This window comes from Poecilia reticulata, chromosome 19, assembly GCF_904066995.2.
Source record: "Poecilia reticulata chromosome 19, P_reticulata-male-v2, whole genome shotgun sequence".
Taxonomy (NCBI): domain Eukaryota; kingdom Metazoa; phylum Chordata; class Actinopteri; order Cyprinodontiformes; family Poeciliidae; genus Poecilia; species Poecilia reticulata.
Genome location: NC_088848.1, coordinates 93,543 through 114,824, shown reverse-complemented (window position 1 = coordinate 114,824; position 21,282 = coordinate 93,543). Strand labels below are relative to the sequence as shown.

General features: G+C 56.0%; 1 protein-coding gene across 4 annotated transcripts in view; it reads left to right on the top strand.

Annotated features, from left to right (window-relative positions):
- The window catches only part of trrap (transformation/transcription domain-associated protein), a 58,569-nt gene extending 37,622 nt beyond the window's left edge, over positions 1 to 20,947 (top strand). For all 4 annotated transcript variants that reach the window (XM_081600325.1, XM_081600327.1, XM_081600326.1 and 1 more), the window contains 18 exons: positions 1,455 to 1,567; positions 1,657 to 1,792; positions 5,325 to 5,516; positions 6,839 to 7,034; positions 7,788 to 7,906; positions 8,432 to 8,578; positions 9,895 to 9,995; positions 10,818 to 11,019; positions 11,131 to 11,292; positions 12,792 to 12,882; positions 13,565 to 13,770; positions 14,484 to 14,745; positions 16,590 to 16,815; positions 16,888 to 17,105; positions 17,226 to 17,410; positions 17,496 to 17,699; positions 18,378 to 18,572; positions 20,309 to 20,947. In XM_081600325.1, the coding sequence (XP_081456451.1) occupies positions 1,455 to 1,567; positions 1,657 to 1,792; positions 5,325 to 5,516; positions 6,839 to 7,034; positions 7,788 to 7,906; positions 8,432 to 8,578; positions 9,895 to 9,995; positions 10,818 to 11,019; positions 11,131 to 11,292; positions 12,792 to 12,882; positions 13,565 to 13,770; positions 14,484 to 14,745; positions 16,590 to 16,815; positions 16,888 to 17,105; positions 17,226 to 17,410; positions 17,496 to 17,699; positions 18,378 to 18,572; positions 20,309 to 20,593 (3,240 nt within the window). In that variant the 3' untranslated portion in view covers positions 20,594 to 20,947. The remainder of the gene's footprint in view (positions 1 to 1,454; positions 1,568 to 1,656; positions 1,793 to 5,324; positions 5,517 to 6,838; positions 7,035 to 7,787; positions 7,907 to 8,431; positions 8,579 to 9,894; positions 9,996 to 10,817; positions 11,020 to 11,130; positions 11,293 to 12,791; positions 12,883 to 13,564; positions 13,771 to 14,483; positions 14,746 to 16,589; positions 16,816 to 16,887; positions 17,106 to 17,225; positions 17,411 to 17,495; positions 17,700 to 18,377; positions 18,573 to 20,308) is intronic.
- Positions 20,948 to 21,282: the final 335 nt, after the last annotated feature.

Sequence of the window (21,282 nt, the reverse complement as noted above, 5' to 3'; positions counted from 1 at the left end):
CAGGATGGGCTTTGATACTTCGATATAAAAATCTTGTCTGGATGATTGAAGCTTCCTGTTGATCTATCAGAGAGGTTCCATCATGGCCGCTTTTCTCTCCAGAGCTTCGTTCTCTGCAGTTTTTCATTTATTGCTGCTTAAATGATCCGCAGTCGGCTGTCAGAGTGAATGATTCCATCCCAGAGCGACTTGGAGAAGAACGAAGCCATCCCACCGCAGCGCTCCGTTTATACAGTAAAGATGGCCGCCGCAGCGCTCTGGTTACGCTGTAAAGATGGCCGCCGCAGCGGTCGGTTTACTCAGTAAAGATGGCCGCCACAGCGCTTCGTTTACGCAGTAAAGATGGCCGCCGCAGCGGTCGGTTTGCTCAGTAAAGATGGCCGACGCAGTGCTTCGTTTACGCAGTAAAGATGGCCACTGCAGCGCTCTGTTTACGCAGTAAAGATGGCCGCCGCAGCGCTCCGTTTACGCTGTAAAGATGGCCGACGCAGCGCTCCGTTTATACAGTAAAGATGGCCACCGCAGCGCTCCGGTTACGCTGTAAAGATGGCCGCCGCAGCGGTCGGTTTACTCAGTAAAGATGGCCGCCGCAGCGCTTCGTTTACGCAGTAAAGATGGCCGCCGCAGCGGTCGGTTTGCTCAGTAAAGATGGCCGCCGCAGCGCTCCGTTTACGCAGTAAAGATGGCCGCCGCAGCGGTCGGTTTGCTCAGTAAAGATGGCCGCCGCAGCGCTTCGTTTACGCAGTAAAGATGGCCACCGCAGCGCTCTGTTTACGCAGTAAAGATGGCCGCCGCAGCGCTCCGTTTACGCTGTAAAGATGGCCGACGCAGCGCTCCGTTTATACAGTAAAGATGGCCACCGCAGCGCTCTGGTTACGCTGTAAAGATGGCCGCCGCAGCGGTCGGTTTACTCAGTAAAGATGGCCGCTGCAGCGCTTCGTTTACGCAGTAAAGATGGCCGCCGCAGCGGTCGGTTTACTCAGTAAAGATGGCCCCCGCAGCGCTCCGTTTACGCAGTAAAGATGGCCGCCGCAGCGCTCCGTTTACGCCAGTCTGATTTGCCTTCCGTGAGAATGCAGCCTAAATCTGGGTTCCTGAACTTTTCTCCACATGTGAATATTTTGCTGCTGCCTGGCGCTAACCCAGCCAGCTAACCCAGCCAGCTAACCCAGCCAGCTAACCCAGCCAGCTAACCCACCCAGCCAGCTAACCCAGCCAGCTAACCCAGCCAGCTAACCCAGCCAGCTAACCCACCCAGCCAGCTAACGTCAGCGTGGGGCGTTCACTGAGACGTAAAGCGTGGGATTTCAGAGTGTCTGGCCTGTGATACTGTATCCGCCGGTTTCTCTGGATTAATCGTGCGGTTTATGGATTTTCCTGGCAAACCTTTCAGTAGGCATCGTTTATGTTGTTGTTGTCATGGAAACCGCTGAGTGTGTCTCCATGTTGCCCAGGCCCAGGAGAGCTACGAGAAGGCCATGGAGAAGGCCAGGAAGGAGCATGAACGCAGCAACGTGTCTCCAGCCATCTTCCCTGAGTACCAGCTGTGGGAGGATCACTGGATCCGGTAACGTTTCAGCCGCGCTGTGAAAAGCCGCTCTGTGGCCAGCAGGACTTTAAGTGGATCAGCTGGTTCTACTGTTTGTTTCTGTGCAGCTGCTCCAAGGAGCTGAACCAGTGGGAGCCGCTGACCGAGTACGGCCAGTCCAAAGGCCACTGCAACCCCTACCTGGTGCTGGAATGCGCCTGGAGGGTCTCCAACTGGAGCGCCATGAAGGAGGCGCTGGTCCAGGTGAGCAGCAGGCCGCCATGTCGGCTCCTGTGGGAAACCCCGAGGATAAGCGCAGGGGCTGTGACTTCTGCTGGGCGTCCGACCCACGTTTATTAGACGGTAGAAACTCCTGAGTTTCATGTCCAGCAGGGAAAAGTCACTGAATTCTGGGAAAATCTGGGATTTATTATAGATTCTGGTTCATTAGCTTCAGCGTTTCCATGGCGATCGCAGAGCGCTAGCAGCATTAGCTAGCAGCATTAGCTAGCAGCATTAGCTAGCAGCATTAGCTTCCTCTGCGTTTTATTGCCTCTCTGGTTTCTGATGCAAATTAAACCAAGAGCAGCGTTAATGGGAGCAACCAGAAGCAACCAGTGCCGTCCAGCCGGAGGGAAACATCAGCTTCCTCCCACCTGCCCCTAATCCTCCTGCCCCTCATCCTCCTGCCCCTCATACACCTGCCCCTCATCCTCCTGCCCCTCATCCACCTGCCCCTCATACACCTGCCCCTCATCCTCCTGCCCCTCATCTTCCTGCCCCTCATATACCTGCCCCTCATCCTCCTGCCCCTCATCCACCTGCCCCTCATATACCTGCCCCAGCCTTCCACCTGCCCCTCATCTTCCTGCCCCTCATACACCTGCCCCTCATACACCTGCCCCAGCCTTCCACCTGCCCCTCATCCACCTGCCCCTCATCCTCCTGCCCCTCATCCGCCTGCCCCTCATCTTCCTGCCCCTCATACGCCTGCCCCTCATCTTCCTGCCCCTCATCCACCTGCCCCAGCCTTCCACCTGCCCCTCATCCACCTGCCCCTCATCCTCCTGCCCCTCATCCTCCTGCCCCTCATCCACCTGCCCCTCATACACCTGCCCCAGCCTTCCACCTGCCCCTCATCCTCCTGCCCGTCATACACCTGCCCCAGCCTTCCACCTGCCCCCCCCTCATCCTCCTGCCCCTCATCCACCTGCCCCTCATCTTCCTGCCCCTCATCTTCCTGCCCCTCATACGCCTGCCCCTCATCTTCCTGCCCCTCATACGCCTGCCCCTCATACACCTGCCCCTCATCCACCTGCCCCAGCCTTCCACCTGACCCTCATCCACCTGCCCCTCATCCTCCTGCCCCTCATCCTCCTGCCCTCATACACCTGCCCCTCATCTTCCTGCCCCTCATCTTCCTGCCCCTCATCCACCTGCCCCAGCCTTCCACCTGACCCTCATCCACCTGCCCCTCATACTCCTGCCCCTCATCCTCCTGCCCCTCATCTTCCTGCCCCTCATCCACCTGCCCCAGCCTTCCACCTGCCCCTCATCCACCTGCCCCTCATCCTCCTGCCCCTCATCCACCTGCCCCTCATCCACCTGCCCCTCATACACCTGCCCCAGCCTTCCACCTGCCCCTCATCTTCCTGCCCCTCATACACCTGCCCCTCATACACCTGCCCCAGCCTTCCACCTGCCCCTCATCCACCTGCCCCTCATACACCTGCCCCTCATCCACCTGCCCCTCATCTTCCTGCCCCTCATCTTCCTGCCCCTCATACGCCTGCCCCTCATCTTCCTGCCCCTCATACGCCTGCCCCTCATACACCTGCCCCTCATCCACCTGCCCCAGCCTTCCACCTGCCCCTCATCCACCTGCCCCTCATCCTCCTGCCCCTCATCCTCCTGCCCCTCATCTTCCTGCCCCTCATCTTCCTGCCCCTCATCCACCTGCCCCTCATACACCTGCCCCTCATACACCTGCCCCAGCCTTCCACCTGCCCATCATCCACCTGCCCCTCATCCACCTGCCCCTCATCTTCCTGCCCCTCATACACCTGCCCCTCATCTTCCTGCCCCTCATACACCTGCCCCAGCCTTCCACCTGCCCATCATCCACCTGCCCCTCATCCACCTGCCCCTCATCCACCTGCCCCTCATCCACCTGCCCCTCATCCTCCTGCCCCTCATCTTCCTGCCCCTCATATACCTTCCCCAGCCTTCCACCTGCCCCTCAAACACCTGCCCCTCATACACCTGCCCCTCATCCACCTGCTCCTGCCTCCCACCTGCCCCTCATCCACCTGCCCCTCATGTTCCTGCCCCTCATATACCTGCCCCAGCCTTCCACCTGCCCCTCATCCTCCTGCCCCTCATCCTCCTGCCCCTCATCCTCCTGCTCCTCATACACCTGTCCCTCATACACCTGCCCCTCATCTTCCTGCCCCTCATCCACCTGCCCCTCATACACCTGCCCCAGCCTTCCACCTGCCCCTCATCTTCCTGCCCCTCATCTTCCTGCCCCTCATATACCTGCCCCTCATATACCTGCCCCAGCCTCCCACCTGCCCCTCATCCACCTGCCCCTCATGTTCCTGCCCCTCATCTTCCTGCCCCTCATATACCTGCCCCTCATATACCTTCCCCAGCCTTCCACCTGCCCCTCAAACACCTGCCCCTCATACACCTGCCCCTCATCCACCTGCTCCTGCCTCCCACCTGCCCCTCATCCACCTGCCCCTCAATTTCCTGCCCCTCATATACCTGCCCCAGCCTTCCACCTGCCCCTCATCCTCCTGCCCCTCATCCTCCTGCCCCTCATCCTCCTGTCCCTCATACACCTGCCCCTCATACACCTACCCCAGCCTTCTTCCTGCCCCTCATCTTCCTGCCCCTCATATACCTGCCCCAGCCTCCCACCTGCCCCTCATCCACCTGCCCCTCATGTTCCTGCCCCTCATCTTCCTGCCCCTCATATACCTGCCCCTCATATACCTTCCCCAGCCTTCCACCTGCCCCTCAAACACCTGCCCCTCATCTTCCTGCCCCTCATACACCTGCCCCTCATGTTCCTGCCCCTCATATACCTGCCCCTCATATACCTACCCCAGCCTTCCACCTGCCCCTCATCTTCCTGCCCCTCATATACCTGCCCCTCATATACCTGCCCCTCAAACACCTGCCCCTCATCTTCCTGCCCCTCATACACCTGCCCCTCATGTTCCTGCCCCTCATATACCTTCCCCAGCCTTCCACCTGCCCCTCAAACACCTGCCCCTCATCTTCCTGCCCCTCATACACCTGCCCCTCATGTTCCTGCCCCTCATATACCTGCCCCTCATATACCTTCCCCAGCCTTCCACCTGCCCCTCAAACACCTGCCCCTCATCCACCTGCTCCTGCCTCCCACCTGCCCCTCATCCACCTGCCCCTCATGTTCCTGTCCCTCATATACCTGCCCCTCATATACCTGCCCCAGCATTCCACCTGCCCCTCATCCTCCTGCCCCTCATCCTCCTGCCCCTCATACACCTGCCCCTCATACACCTGCCCCTCATACACCTGCCCCTCATCTTCCTGCCCCTCATACACCTGCCCCTCATACACCTGCCCCAGCCTCCCACCTGCCCCTCATCTTCCTGCCCCTCATCTACCTGCCCATCATACACCTGCCCCAGCCTCCCACCTGCCCCTCGTCCTCGGAGCGTCCGTTTCTGTAGCACTTCCATTTTGGTTCGTTGGGTTTTACTCAGAAGTGTTTCTGACCTGCATGTGTGACCTCTGACCCCAGGTGGAGCTGAGCTGCCCCAAGGAGATGGCCTGGAAGGTGAACATGCACCGCGGCTACCTGGCCATCTGCAACCCGGAGGAGCAGCAGCTCAACTTCATCGAGCGGCTGGTGGAGATGGCCTCCAGCCTGGCCATTCGGGAGTGGAGGCGGCTGCCGCACATCGTGTCCCACGTCCACACGCCGCTGCTGCAGGTCAGAGGTCACCCGGAGGTCAGGCCGCAGCTCTGACCACCTCCGTCTTCTTCTTGTATGGAAACAAAGAGCAGCTGGAGAGAAGCAGCTTCCTGTTTCCCCAGCTCTGCTCTGGGTGGGGTGTGTAATTACCCCCCTGCCATCAGATAGTGTGTGATTAAGTAGCTGCAGCAGAATCACATTCCCAATGATGGATGGAGGCTCTGAGTGAAGGTCAGCATCAGGGGGTTCTGGTCCGGTTTCCCTCAGAACCGGGACCGGACTGGTGGGAGGTTCTGATATTTCCCCCTCTGTTTCGGTGACTTCTCTCACCATCGACTGCAGGGCCAGGTTAATATTGATTGATAAGATGATATGATGTGTGATCGATTATCATTCAGTCATCTGCTGTGAGCCAGTCAGAGAGGACGACCCCCCATGATCACAGAATAGAGTCTGGGGAGCCTGTCGCTAACGCCGCCGGCGGTCCTGTCGCTAACGCCGCCGGCGGTCCTGTCGCTAACGCCGCCGGTGGTCCTGTCGCTAACGCCGCCGGTGGTCCTGTCGCTAAGCGGTCCTGTCGCTAACGCCGCCGGCGGTCCTGTCGCTAAGCGGTCCTGTTGCTAACGCCGCCGGCGGTCCTGTTGCTAACGCCGCCGGCAGTCCTGTCGCTAAGCGGTCCTGTCGCTAACGCCGCCGGCGGTCCTGTTGCTAACGCCGCCGGCAGTCCTGTTGCTAACGCCGCCGGCGGTCCTGTTGCTAACGCCGCCGGCGGTCCTGTCGCTAAGCGGTCCTGTCGCTAACGCCGCCGGCGGTCCTGTTGCTAACGCCGCCGGCAGTCCTGTTGCTAACGCCGCCGGCGGTCCTGTCGCTAACGCCGCCGGTGGTCCTGTCGCTAAGCGGTCCTGTCGCTAACGCCGCCGGCGGTCCTGTCGCTAAGCGGTCCTGTTGCTAACGCCGCCGCCGGTCCTGTTGCTAACGCCGCCGGCAGTCCTGTCGCTAAGCGGTCCTGTCGCTAACGCCGCCGGCGGTCCTGTTGCTAACGCCGCCGGCAGTCCTGTTGCTAACGCCGCCGGCGGTCCTGTTGCTAACGCCGCCGGCGGTCCTGTCGCTAAGCGGTCCTGTCGCTAACGCCGCCGGCGGTCCTGTTGCTAACGCCGCCGGCGGTCCTGTCGCTAACGCCGCCGGCGGTCCTGTCGCTAACGCCGCCGGCGGTCCTGTCGCTAAGCGGTCCTGTCGCTAAGCGGTCCTGTCGCTAACGCCGCCGGCAGTCCTGTTGCTAACGCCGCCGGCGGTCCTGTTGCTAAGCGGTCCTGTTGCTAACGCTGCCGGTTGCTGTGCAGGCGGCGCAGCAGATCATCGAGCTGCAGGAAGCGGCGCAGATCAACGCCGGGTTGCAGCCCAGCAACCTGGGCCGCAACACCAGCCTGCACGACATGAAGACGGTGGTGAAGACGTGGAGGAACCGGCTGCCCATCGTCTCTGACGACCTGTCCCACTGGAGCAGCATCTTCATGTGGCGGCAGCACCACTACCAGGGTGAGGAGCATCAGTACCGTAGCTAATTCTGTTAGCATGCTAGCGTTCACCACAAACACAGAAGAAAAACATTTATTTGTCCCTAAGGGGTCAGCAGCTGCTGCTGCCTCTCCAGCAAACATTTCGGGGGAGAGGCGGGGTCACCTGGACGGGTCACCTGGACGGGTCACCTGTCTGCCTCAGGGCAACACACACACAGTCAGACCCAGGGAGAATTTAGAGACCAGTTAACCTGACAGTGGTGTTTCTGGAGCCGGAGTACCCAGAGAGAACCCACCATGCAGAAAGACCCGGAATCGAACCAGAACCTTCTGCTCCACTGTGCAGCCCCCCAGATGGAAACATTTGTATTTAAAACATGCTTGTTTCAGGACCACTGACTGAACCAGGTGTGTTTATTGCTAAGCTGCTCACAGGAATTAAACCACATTTTTTAATTTATTGATATTTTTTGCTGCTCTTATGGAACAATTACTGCAGAAAATAGTAAAAATGTTTTAGATAATTCTGTCCAGTTTGTTTTTATTTAACATTATTGGAATTTATTGAAACGAAGATTGAGAATTATTTTACAATAAATTCCCACTGCTGGCAGCCGTCGCTTTCCTTAGCGTTGCCATGGTAACGTAGACGCACCCTGAGAGATGGCTGCTTGAAAGGCTGCGAAGAGATCAGGGCGACGCACACACAGTGACGATGCATTCAGGGACCCCGGGTCTCTGGAGCATTCTCTTGACCGCCGTCTCTCTGCAGCCATAGTGACGGCGTACGAGACGAACACGCAGCACGACCCCAACAACAACAACGCCATGCTGGGCGTCCACGCCTCGGCGTCCGCCATCATCCAGTACGGGAAGATCGCCAGGAAGCAGGTACGGCTCAGGCTCCGCCCACACGGGAAGACTGACTGGGTTCTGGGGAGCTGGAAGCAGTTAGCGTTTCGCCTGCAGTGGAAACTCTGATGAAGAGTCCGGAGGACCAGACCTCCACCCCTTCAGAACCGCTTTAAGACCCTTTGGGCCATTGTTGGGTTTCTTTTGGGAACTTTTTACAGAAGCCCAAATGACCTGAACAGGAAGTGGAGGCAGTGCGCCACCAATGAACTTCCTGCCTGAATCGCTTCCTGAACATGGATAAGGTTGTAAAAATAAACTCCAGATAAAACAGGAACTGCTTGGATCTTGGCACTTGTTTCCCAGGGGAAGCTTATTAACGACGCACCGCCTCCAACACAATCCAACAATATGAACTGATAGGTTTCCTCTCTGACTCTGGATTTAAACTCGGTGTAGTAGACACTGACTGCTTCCAACCCTCAACTGAACCCCAGTTCAAAGCATTCGCTCTGTCCCTTCCAGCACTTCCTGTTGTGGGCTGATCACTTCCTGTTTCCTCAGGGTCTGGTGAACGTGGCTCTTGACATTCTGAGCCGCATCCACACCATCCCCACCGTTCCCATCGTCGACTGCTTCCAGAAGATCCGGCAGCAGGTCAAATGCTACCTGCAGCTAGCCGGAGTCATGGGCAAGAACGAATGCATGCAGGTAACACTAGCGCAGCCAACGCTAGCGCAGCCAACGCTAGTGCAGCGAATGCAGGCAACACTAGCGCAGCGGACACAGGCAACGCTAGCGCAGCCAACGCTAGTGCAGCGAATGCAGGCAACACTAGCGCAGCCAACGCAGGCAACGCTAGCGCAGCCAACGCTAGTGCAGCGAATGCAGGCAACGCTAGCGCAGCCAACGCTAGTGCAGCGAATGCAGGCAACGCTAGCGCAGCCAACGCTAGCGCAGCCAACGCCAGTGCAGCGAATGCAGGCAACGCTAGCGCAGCCAACGATAGTGCAGCGAATGCAGGCAACGCTAGCGCAGCCAACGCTAGTGCAGCGAATGCAGGCAACGCTAGCGCAGCCAACGCTAGTGCAGCGAATGCAGGCAACGCTAGCGCAGCCAACGCTAGTGCAGCGAATGCAGGCAACCCTAGCGCAGCCAACGCTAGCGCAGCCAACGCTAGCGCAGCCAACGCTATTGCAGCGAATGCAGGCAACACTAGCACAACAGACGCAGGCAACGCTAGCGCAGCGGCTCCAGTCCTGTCATGAAGGGTCACTCGACATTGTTAGATATCTGAATTAAGAATTGCATGCAAGGCCCCCTGGCGCTTCCTCTTAGCTGTCCAAACAGTTGCCTGCACTAAGTACTCAGAAAATACCTCAAAGTATGAAATTGCAGCAAGATGAGAGAATTTCTGCATCTAAAACAGTTCAGGGCAGAAAGTTCTGCCGTCGGCCGCGAACAAGCTGACACTGGAACATCTTTCATTTTTTATTGAAATTTCAAAATGCTCCCTAAATCTGGGACATTTTGACTAGATTAATTATTGCAGACATCAGTAGCGTGATTCTGACCAGTCGGAACAAATAGTGAAATGTCTGATTTATAACTAGTTTGTAACTGAAATCTGTTTCAGATCGTCAGTAATTCAGTGCCTCCAAACAGCTGGATGACAAATCTGCAAGTAGAGAAATCTGAATGAAGGTCTGAGGTGCCTGGGCTGTCCAGCAGCTGATTTAATGTGAAACTGCCTGCCGTAGGGTCGTAGCAGAGACGCATCAGCGCGGCGGCTGCTGTTGAGTGCTCTGATTAATGGCGCCTTCGCCTCGCCGCTAGTCATTAGCAGAGCCAGCAGACATCGTTCCCTCTGCATGTCCTCCCGCGCCGCGCCTCGTTTGTCACGCCGCCGCATGGAGACACCTAATCAGAGGCGCTCTGTAATGGAAGAGCAGCTTCCTGTCCACCGAACGGAGCTGCTCCGCTCTTATCTGCAGAGCAGTAATCGGAGTCTCTGCTTCTGCTCTCAGGGCCTGGAGGTGATCGAGTCGACCAACCTCAAGTATTTCACCAAGGAGATGACCGCCGAGTTCTACGCTCTGAAGGGCATGTTCCTGGCCCAGATCAACAAGTACGCCGCCGCCTCTTACTTCCTGTTTCCACAGGTCCACACCCCTCAGCTAACCTGCTGGCTTCCCGCTGAGCAGCAGCAGCTCCTCCTGCAGCTCGGCTCCACCCACCAGCCCTGTTCCTGAAGTTCTCTCTCCATTTTTTTACTTTGTGAAGCTCGTGTCCAGCTCGGTTTTTCCTGGGAATTCAGTAAAAACCCAAAAGAGTCCAAATGTTTCCTTCAGCGAAGACGGAGCCTCTGGAATCTCTTTTGTTTCTGTAGCTGCTCTTCTGTTTCGGTGATGTTCCTGTACCGTCTCCGGAAACTACACCCCATCAGATCATTGGCTCCGCCCCCTCCGGCTCCTTGGCTCCGCCCCCTCCACCCTGCTTGGCTCTGGATCCGCCCCCTCCACCCTCCTTGGCTCCACCCTCTCTGGCTCCACCCCCTCCACCGTCCCTGGCTCCGCCCCCTCCACCCTCTCTGGCTCCACCTACTCTGGCTCCGCCCCCCCACCCTCTCTGGCTCCGCCCCCTCCACCCTCTCTGGCTCCACCTACTCTGGCTCCGCCCCCCCACCCTCTCTGGCTCCGCCCCCTCCACCCTTCCTGACTCCGCCCCCTCCAGCTCCGCCTCCTCCACCCTCTCTGGCTCCGCCCCCTCCACCCTCCCTGACTCCGCCCCCTCCAGCTCCGCCTCCTCCACCCTCTCTGGCTCCGCCCCCTCCACCCTCCCTGGCTCCGCCCCCTCCAGCTCCGCCCCCTCCACCCTCCCTGGCTCCGCCCCCTCCGGCTCCCTGGCTCCGCCCTCTCTGACCCTTGTCCTCTCTTGGCTCCCCCTGCAGGTCGGAGGAGGCCAACAAGGCGTTCTCGGCAGCGGTGCAGATGCACGACGTCCTGGTGAAGGCCTGGGCCATGTGGGGAGATTACCTGGAGAACATCTTCGTTAAAGACCGCCAGCTGCACCTGGGCGTCTCTGCCATCACCTGCTACCTGCACGCCTGCCGCCACCAGAATGAGAGCAAGTCCCGCAAGTACCTGGCCAAGGTGAGTGGGGGGGTCGTCAGGAGCCTCCATATCAAGGCACCTGACCCAATCTAGACCTGATCACTGGATGGATGGCGGTGCAGCAGTAGCAGTCTGTGTTCCTCCCTGCAGGTCCTCTGGCTGCTGAGCTTCGACGATAAGAACACGCTGGCGGATGCAGTGGACAAATATTGCATCGGCGTTCCTCCCATCCAATGGCTGGCCTGGATTCCTCAGCTGCTGACCTGCCTGGTGGGGTCAGAGGGCAAACCGCTGCTCAACCTCATCAGCCAGGTGAGACCTGAACATCTCCACCCATCGCTGGGAGGAAATCAGTCTTCCTCATCTTCATCTCTCTCTGCTCTTCTTTCAGCTCCATTTGTTTTTAAATTATTTGTTGAAGAAATGAACTTTAAATTCACATCGCGCCGCAGGAACCGGCCCAGAAATTAAAGCCGGGACCAGTTAGCTCTGACCGGTTAGCTCTGGCTAACTAGCTCTAGCCGGTTAGCTCTGACCGGTTAGCTCTGGCTAACTAGCTCTAGCCGGTTAGCTCTGACCGGTTAGCTTTGGCCGGTTAGCTCTGGCTAGCTAGCTCTGACCGGTTAGCTCTGACTAGCTAGCTCTGACCGGTTAGCTCTGGCTAACTAGCTCTGACTGGTTAGCTCTGGCCGGTTAGTTCTGACCGGTTAGCTCTGGCCATCTAGCTATGGCCAACTAGATCTGACCAGTTAGCTCTGGCTAACTAGCTCTGGCCGGTTAGCTATGGCTAACTAGATCTGACCGGTTAGCTATGGCTAACTAGATCTGACCAGCTAGCTCTGGCCGGTTAGCTCTGGCCGGTGAAGAATTATTATAAATGATCGTTATTATTATTATAAACACAATTTAAAGAAGCTGATCTTCAAAGCTGGCGATGACGAGCTGCCTTCCTCTCCTCAGAGCTGGAACCAGCAGAACCAGTAGAAGCTAACAGTCCCAGCCTGGCTGTTAGCTTCTGGTGTTAGCGAACACAATCAGTTTTATAGTAATAAATTACTATTCTTCTTCTCACTGTGTTACTAATGATCAATAATCAATAACTGCAAGTCCCTGAAACAGTGAAGCTTCTGGCTGCTGCTGGTTGGTCGGTTTATGCGCAAGCCCCGCCCCTTTATCTGATTGGTTGTCCGGTTTGCTTCCTGGATCTCCGCTCAGGAAGAAGTCCAGGATAATGTTCTGTTTCTGATAGACCAGCAAAAGCTGGTTTTTGATCAATATTTGCAGTGAATTTAGCTGATAAAGCCTGGCTTACATCACTATGACATCATCACTATGACATCATCGCGACTAGTCGACTCTTATCATGTTGTAGTTAAATAATCGTCCAGCCCCTAAAACCAGGCGAAACTCAGTTTATCAGCAGAATTTGCCTCCATTGTGATGAGAAATGAAACAAAACAAATGATGACAGCAAGTTTACAGATTTATACACAAACAACTTTCATTAAAGTTGTGTTTTAAACAGGCTTCTGCCGGGACGCCTCTGACTGAAGGGAGATTTATTCACATATTTGTTGATGGTTTTAGGGAACCAACTGGAGAAGATGGTAAATATGATATTTATATTATACTGTCAGTTTATTTAACATCAAAACATGAATTTTATCATCACAACGAATCAACTTTTCAAAATAAAGTTAAACGAAGGTAAATGAATCTCCTGCTGGCCGTGTATCTTCATCAGCGTCTTCCTCTCTGCTTTGGGGTCGTGAGGGCAGTGTGTGACCTTTGACCCTGCTGTTCGCCACCAGGTGGGGCGCGTGTACCCGCAGGCCGTCTACTTCCCCATCCGGACGCTCTACCTGACCCTGAAGATCGAGCAGCGGGAGCGCTACAAGAGCGGTGAGTCGCTCCGACCTTTGACCCATTGGGAGACGAACCAGAGCCCAAAGAGGCTTTCAAAAGTATTCACACCCCGGCACTGGTTCCCATGGCAACCGCAACCTGCAGGTGTGTAGGTGAAATGTGACAGGAAGCCAATGGGGGGCCTAGTCAAAGTCCAGATCTCGGTCCACCGCTGCCTCTGGACAGATGTTGAACTAAACATTCCGCCACACTTTTCAGATCTGTCTTTACATAAATAATCGTGGATCAGTTTGGTTGCTGTTGCTCTGTTCTGGTCCCGACCCGGCTGCAGTTCCGGTCCAGTCCCGTTCCGGTCCAGACCCGGCTGCGGTTCCGATCCAGACCCGGTTCCGGTCCAGACCCGGCTGCGGTTCCGATCCAGACCCGTTCTGGTCCCGACCCGGCTGCGGTTCCGGTCCGGACCTGGTTGCGATCCAGACCCGGTTCTGGTCCCGACCCGGCTGCGGTTCCGGTCTGGACCCGGCTGCGGTTCCGATCCAGACCCGTTCCGGTCCAGACCCGGCTGCGGTTCCGGTCCAGACCCGGTTCCGATCCAGACCCGTTCCGGTCCAGACCCGGCTGCGGTTCCGGTCCGGACCTGGTTGCGATCCAGACCCGGTTCCGGTCCAGACCCGGCTGCGGTTCCGATCCATCTGGACTTCCTGTCTCTGCGTTTCAGATTCGTCCGGCCAGCAGCAGCCCGGCTCGGTGGGGGCCCAGCCTCACTCGGGGGCGTCCGACCCGGGCCCCATCCGGGCCACGGCGCCGATGTGGCGCTGCAGCCGCATCATGCACATGCAGCGCGAGCTGCACCCGACGCTGCTGTCGTCTCTGGAGGGGATCGTGGACCAGATGGTTTGGTTCAGGGAGAACTGGCACGAGGAGGTGAGGCTGGTTACCATGGTTACAGGGTTAACTACAGCTGGTTACCATGGTTACAGGGTTAACTACAGCTGGTTACAGGGTTAACTACAGCTGGTTACCATGGTTACAGGGTTAACTACAGGGTGTTTTGTTAACTAATCGCATTCTGAACCACAAATCTACAAAATATTTCACATTTTCATTAAATTCTCTTTTTATTGAATTAATATCATCAGATCTGAACATCAGTTTCTCTCATTCTTCATGGAGCTTCTTCAGAAATCTGGAAGCTAACGTTAGCATTAGCTGCTACATGTTAGCATTCTGATAGGCTAACTGCTGTTAGCACCACCGTCCAATCAGATGGTTTAGAAACAGACTAAGGGAGAGAATCGGCCTCCATCGCTGCTGTTAGCCATGTAGCTTTAGCATCAGGCTTGGAGGCGGGGCTTGAGTCCCAGGCAGAACCTTAATATGTAACAAACACAAAGTGATTGTTGTTGGAACACGTTAAAATCTACATAATTAATCTAAATGAAAGCATTAAAATCCATATTTCTAATATTTCTTCATTCTCAGCTGAACATGTAAATTACCAGAAGTTGTTTCATGTTTTTCGCCGCCTCTGCTGAATTCACTCTTCATCCTCACCTTCCTGTCAGTGAAACCTGCTCCTGTCCAGCTCTAATGGAGCCGCCGATGAAGGCCTAACCCTCCTCCTCCTCCTCCTGCAGGTGCTGCGGCAGCTGCAGCAGGGCCTAGCTAAATGCTACTCCGTGGCGTTTGAGAAGAGCGGCGCCGTGTCGGACGCCAAGATAACGCCTCACACGCTCAACTTTGTGAAGAAGTTGGTGAGCACGTTCGGCGTGGGCCTGGAGAACGTGTCCAACGTGTCCACCATGTTCTCCAGCGCCGCTTCAGAGTCTCTGGCCCGCCGGGCCCAGGCCACTGCTCAGGACCCCGTCTTCCAGAAGATGAAGGGCCAGTTCACCACAGGTGGGCTCAGGCACACACCCGGAAGGTCTCGTCACTAATGTGGCATTTCTAGAGGAAACCAGTTCCTCTCGACTCATTTTTTATTTTTTGGGGAGGAATATGAAAATAAATGCATGCCACACTTTTCAGATTTATATTGGAGAATCATTCGTCACGTTCCTGCAGCAGCAGCCGGGGTTTTACTCCACCAGTTTGACTCAGATTCATCTGAGTTTCCTCCTTTCTGGGACCAGAACCAGAACCAGAACCAGATGGTTTAGTTTGTCTGAGCAGCAGAGAGAAGCGTCTCGGATTCCCTGCTGTTGCTGCAGCTGCAGTGGAGCTGCAGCAGCTGCAGTGCCTCTGAGGCTCCAGCCTGGTTCTGCTCTGCATGAGGGAACCAGACCACAGTTCACTGGACCAGTTTAAACTGGTCCAAACCGGGTAGTGGGCGGGGCCAGACAACCGGCGGTTTTGATTGGTTCTTCTTGGTTCCAGATGTTTTATTTCTGCACTGAAGTTATTTTCCAGTTGGATGTGATTTCCTCCATGATCCACTAGAGGCAGCGCTGAGTCTTCAGGCTGTGGTTGCCATGGAGACGGCAGTTAGAGACGTAAATAAATAAAAGGTCAAAGGTCAGTCGCTTCCCGGTGAACCAAGCAGGAGTCCAGGGGCCTCGTGCATAAATGTGCAGTTTTCACACTAAAACTTGGCGCATGAAGCCGTGCTGCAGTCGGACCTGCTGCAGCAGCAGAGCCTCCAGGTCGGACCTGCTGCAGCAGCAGAGCCTCCAGGTCGGACCTGCTGCAGCAGCAGAGCCTCCAGGTCGGACCTGCTGCAGCAGCAGAGCCTCCAGGTCGGATTACAGACCAGAGAGGCTCTGAGTGGAAATGTGGACGTTTGTCCTGCAGACAGGAATCAGCAGCAGGAGCTTCATGTACAGAGATGCTTTCTGTCCATAAGGCAGCTGGACCGGTACCGGTACCGCAGCTGGACCGGTACCGCTGGGCTCTGCTCAGATCCAGGATGATCAGTCTGGATGGATCTAAAGCTGATCAACCATCAGATCCATCTGATCTGTGATCAATCCTCCATCAGAGCTCCTCAGGTAGCGGCTCACCTGGACCAGCTGCTGATGGACCTGATCAGAACCGAACCTGGTGGGTCCATCTGCTGACCAGCTGTTTTCTCTGCAGTCAGAATGAAATGAGTTTCACCTTCATGGAGTTTATTTTCTCTGTTTTTCAGCTTATTGAGGATAAATGTGGTTCAGTTTCATCGTTTAAAATATTAAAATGATGAAAATCATCAGGTTTGATTCCTGGTCTAATAACAGAATCAGGTTTCTGTGGATTTACAGTTTATTACTGTCCACAAATAAAGTTTGTTACTGCTGCAGTTTCACGCCAGGGAAAAAGTGACTATATTTACGCCGATATTGATGCAAAGTTCATTTTTATTTGTGTGTAAAATCTGGCGCCGCACATCGTTTGTGCGCATGAACGTTTACACATGAGGTCCCTGTTCCCACCGTCAGGAGTTCGACATCAAGGCTGTAAGATGTTGCTTTGCTGCCGTTCTGCAGCATCGTGAGTCTGAGGAGTTTCCTCTCCTGCTCAGCGCTGAGCCGTCGCCGCCTGACGGTTAAAGCTCAGCTGCTGCTCTGACGTCTGCAGCAGGACGGCTGGCGGCGCAGAGCGGGAACGGCATCCGTTTTAAAGTGGGGTGGGAAACTCTTCCAGGTTTCATGGATCCACAGGAGAAGCTGAGCAGGAATCATCCTGAAACAGATTCAGTAGATCCCCTCTGACTGTGAGGATCAGTTTGGGATGAATATTGAAATGAAAAGCTTTCTTCCTCTCAGACTTTGACTTCAGCGTTCCCGGCTCCATGAAGCTCCACAACCTGATCTCCAAGCTGAAGAAGTGGATCAAGATCCTGGAGGCCAAAACCAAGCAGCTTCCCAAGTTCTTCCTCATCGAGGAGAAATGTCGCTTCCTCAGCAACTTCTCTGCTCAGACCGCCGAGGTGGAAATCCCCGGAGAGTTCCTGATGCCCAAACCGACGCACTACTACATCAAGATCGCCAGGTAGGCGCCGTTGGCGGCACGCAGCTGAGGAGTGGCGCCCCGACCCTCCGTCACGCCTGCTGCTCCTCGCAGGTTCATGCCCCGCGTGGAAATCGTCCAGAAGCACAACACGGCCGCGCGCCGCCTCTACATCCGCGGCCACAACGGGAAGATCTACCCGTACCTGGTGATGAACGACGCCTGCCTGACCGAGTCGCGCCGCGAGGAGAGGGTGCTGCAGCTGCTGCGGCTGCTCAACCCCTGCCTGGAGAAGAGGAAGGAGACCACCAAGAGGCACCTCTTCTTCACCGGTACGACCTCTGACCTCTTCTGCCTTGTAGAGCCTGCAGGGCCATAGTTCTGCCCAGTGGTCCAGTCTTTAGTTTTTCCTCGCAGTCTCTCTGTTTCCTCACTTCCTGTTTCCTCCTCAGTTCCGCGCGTGGTTGCGGTTTCGCCTCAGATGCGTCTGGTGGAGGACAACCCGTCCTCGCTGTCGCTGGTGGAGATCTACAAGCAGCGCTGCGCCAAGAAGGGCATCGAGCACGACAACCCCATCTCACGCTACTATGACCGCCTGGCCACCGTGCAGGCCAGAGGGACGCAGGCCAGCCACCAGGTAGCAGAACCCGGCCTGCGGGTCGGCGCCACGTGGAGCCACAGAAGCAGTTTGGTGTTAAAGCCGGCGGTGCTGTTGCCTGCAGGTGCTGAGGGACATCCTGAAGGAGGTGCAGGGCAACATGGTTCCCCGCAGCATGCTGAAGGAGTGGGCCCTGCACACCTTCCCCAACGCCACCGACTACTGGACCTTCCGCAAGATGTTCACCATCCAGCTGGCGCTGATCGGCCTGGCCGAGTTCATGCTGCACCTGAACCGCCTCAACCCGGAGATGCTGCAGATCGCCCAGGTAAGCCGCTGCGGCGCCGTCTGGGAGGCCTGACTGGACCGGCCTGACTGGACCGGTCTGACTGGACCGTCCTGACTGGACCGGCCTGCAGGGACGACCAGCTGCTGGCAGCCAGTTCACCTTGAACTGCCGCCGTTCAGGACCATGGAGGTGTAGATTGGGCTTTCAGGGCCCAATTACACTCTGTGGGGTGTGTGTTGGTGTGTGTTAGTGTGTGTTGGTGTGTGTTGGTGTGTGTTGGTGTGTGTTGGTGTGTGTTGGTGTGTGTTGGTGTGTGTTGGTGTGTGTTGGTGTGTGTTAGTGTGTGTTAGTGTGTGTTGGTGTGTGTTAGTGTGTCGCTGTGTGTTGGTGTGTGTTGGTGTGTGTTAGTGTGTGTTGGTGTGTGTTAGTGTGTGTTGGTGTGTGTTGGTGTGTGTTGGTGTGTCGCTGTGTGTCGGTCCGCTCCACAGTTCCCATCAGACCCCGGGGTCTTATGGTGGCGGACGACCCGGCTGCAGCAGAACCTGTGATCCTGAGGTTACAGGTTCTGCTGCAGTGAACAGAACCTGGAGGTGGAGGACATCCGGCGGTCTCTCATGTCTTCCTGTGTCCACTTTGTGTTGCTACGACAACCAGCAGAGGCCAGGTGTTTGTCACCTGTCTTCGGCTCCCCCTCTGACCTCTGCCTCCGTTTCCTAGGATACGGGGAAGCTGAACGTCTCCTACTTCCGCTTCGACATCAACGACGCCACCGGCGACCTGGACGCCAACCGGCCGGTTCCGTTCCGCCTGACGCCAAACATCTCCGAGTTCCTGACCACCATCGGCGTCTCCGGGCCGCTCACCGCCTCCATGATCGCCGTGGCGCGGTGCTTCGCCCAGCCCAACTTCAAGGTACCAGAACCGCGCCGGGACCATCTCTGGGTCGCAGCTTCAGCCATCAGGCTCTCTACACTTTGACTGGGACGTCATGTGACGCAGCGACACAGATCCGTTCAGCAGACCGAACAGTGTTCTGCCCCTTTTACTCTGAAACCCCTAAACCATGACTGAGCAGAGAATATCTGAGCAGAGCAACTGAGGTTGAGGCTGAAACTGTCCTGCATGTTTCACCTGGTGTCCGTCCCCTCCTAATGTCTCCCACTGTCTCCCAGTGTCTCCCAATGCCTCCCAATGTCTCTGTGTCTACCAGTATCTCCCAATGTCTCCCAATGTCTACCAGTATCTCCCAATGTCTCTCAGTGTCTCCCAGTGTCTACCAGTATCTCCCAATGTCTCCCAATGTCTCTGTGTCTCCCAGTGTCTCCCAATGCCTCCCAATGTCTCTGTGTCTCCCAGTATCTCCCAGTGTCTCCCAATGTCTCTCAGTGTCTCCCAATGTCTCCCAGTATCTCCCAGTGTCTCCCAATGTCTCTCAGTGTCTCCCAATGTCTCCCAGTATCTCCCAATGTCTCCCAGTATCTCTCAATGTCTCCCAGTGTCTCCCAATGTCTCCCAGTATCTCTCAATGTCTCCCAATGCCTCCCAATGTCTCTCAGTGTCTCCCAATGTCTCTCAGTGTCTCCCAATGTCTCCCAGTATCTCCCAATGTCTCCCAGTGTCTCCCAATGTCTCCCAATGTCTCCCAATGTCTCCCAGTGTCTCCCAGTATCTCCCAATGTCTCCCAGTATCTCCCAATGTCTCCCAGTGTCTCCCAATGTCTCCCAGTGTCTCCCAATGTCTCTGTATCTCCCACTGTCTCCCAGTATCTCCCAATGTCTCCCAGTGTCTCCCAATGTCTCCCAGTATCTCCCAATGTCTCCCAGTATCTCCCAATGTCTCCCAGTATCTCCCAATGTCTCCCAGTGTCTCCCAATGTCTCCCAGTGTCTCCCAGTGTCTCCCAGTGTCTCCCAGTGTCTCCCAATGTCTCCCAGTGTCTCCCAGTATCTCCCAATGTCTCCCAGTATCTCCCACTGTCTCCCAGTGTCTCCCAATGTCTCCCAGTGTCTCCCAATGTCTCCGTGTCTCCCACTGTCTCCCAGTATCTCCCAATGTCTCCCAGTGTCTCCCAATGTCTCCCAGTATCTCCCAATGTCTCCCAGTGTCTCCCAATGTCTCCCAGTATCTCTCAATGTCTCCCAGTGTCTCCCAATGTCTCCCAGTATCTCCCAATGTCTCCCAATGCCTCCCAATGTCTCCCAGTGTCTCCCAGTATCTCCCAATGTCTCCCAGTGTCTCCCAATGTCTCCCAGTATCTCCCAATGTCTCCCAGTGTCTCCCAGTGTCTCCCAATGTCTCCCAGTATCTCCCAATGTCTCCCAGTGTCTCCCAGTATCTCCCAATGTCTCCCAGTGTCTCTCAATGTCTCCCAGTATCTCCCAATGTCTCCCAGTATCTCCCAATGTCTCCCAGTGTCTCCCAATGTCTCCCAGTGTTGGACTTGTTTTTACAGATGGACTGAACCAACAGGTTCTCAGCAGGGGCTCTAGTGACGTTTAGTCTTCCTGGCATCCGACTTGGTTTGGGTCCAGCAGCCAGAAAGTTCTGACTGCCCAGCATAGTCCGAACATGGGTTCTGGTTGGACCGTCCAGACGGTTCTGGTTTAGACCGCCCTGAGGTTCTGACCCGTCTCTCTGCTCTGTCCCAGGTGGACGGCGTCCTGAAGGCGGTGCTTCGGGACGAGATCATAGCGTGGCACAAGAAGACCCAGGAGGACACGTCGGTCCCGCTGTCCCCGGCCGGCCAGCCGGAGAACATGGACTCGCAGCAGCTGGTGTCGCTGGTCCAGAAGGCGGTCACCGCCATCATGACCCGCCTCCACAACCTGGCCCAGTTCGAGGGCGGGGAGAGCAAGGTCAACACGCTGGTGGCTGCAGCCAACAGCCTGGACAACCTGTGTCGCATGGACCCGGCGTGGCACCCCTGGCTCTGAGACCGGGACCGGGTCGGTTCTGATAGGGACGGGTCCCTGGAGCTGAAGCTCGGCCTGCCTTTTTAATTTCAGACTGGAGTTGATCAGGTCAGAACCGCAGGTCCATTGGGTCCCCTGGTTCTGTCTGCCTCTGGATCCCAGGCAGAACCAACCAGAACCACTGCAGGAAATTCCTCTGTTTTTATGTCCATCAAGGAGTCAAATCTTGTAAAATGTGTATTTTTACTTCCTGTTGAATGAGGAATATTTTGGGGTCAAAGGTCACCGGAGCCGACTCTTCGTCTCCAGCTGCTCGTTTCTTTGGTCTCCTGTACAGAAGCAACTTGTTGGAATAAAATCCATTTTTATCATTAAGTTTCTGGTTGTTGGGTTCTGATCGGTCCAGAACATCTCGGATCTGGTTCTGTTGCTGCTACGGCCCAAAGCGGTTCTGTTTCAGAACCTTCTGGCTTCCTGCCAGCGGCCCGGCCGTAAGCTGCGGTTCTGCTGAGGGTCGGCCCGGTTTCTCTCAACTGGAAATATCTGTGAAGTTCTGCTTGGTTCCGTGTGAGTGGAGTCTTATCGGGTTTTCAGGTCCGGTTCTGTTCAGCTGAACTCTGCTCCATCATTAGAATCAGCTTCAATCGGACCGGACCGGACCGGGTCACCACTCAGAACCGACTTGGCTGTTGCTGAGTCACTGCTGCCAG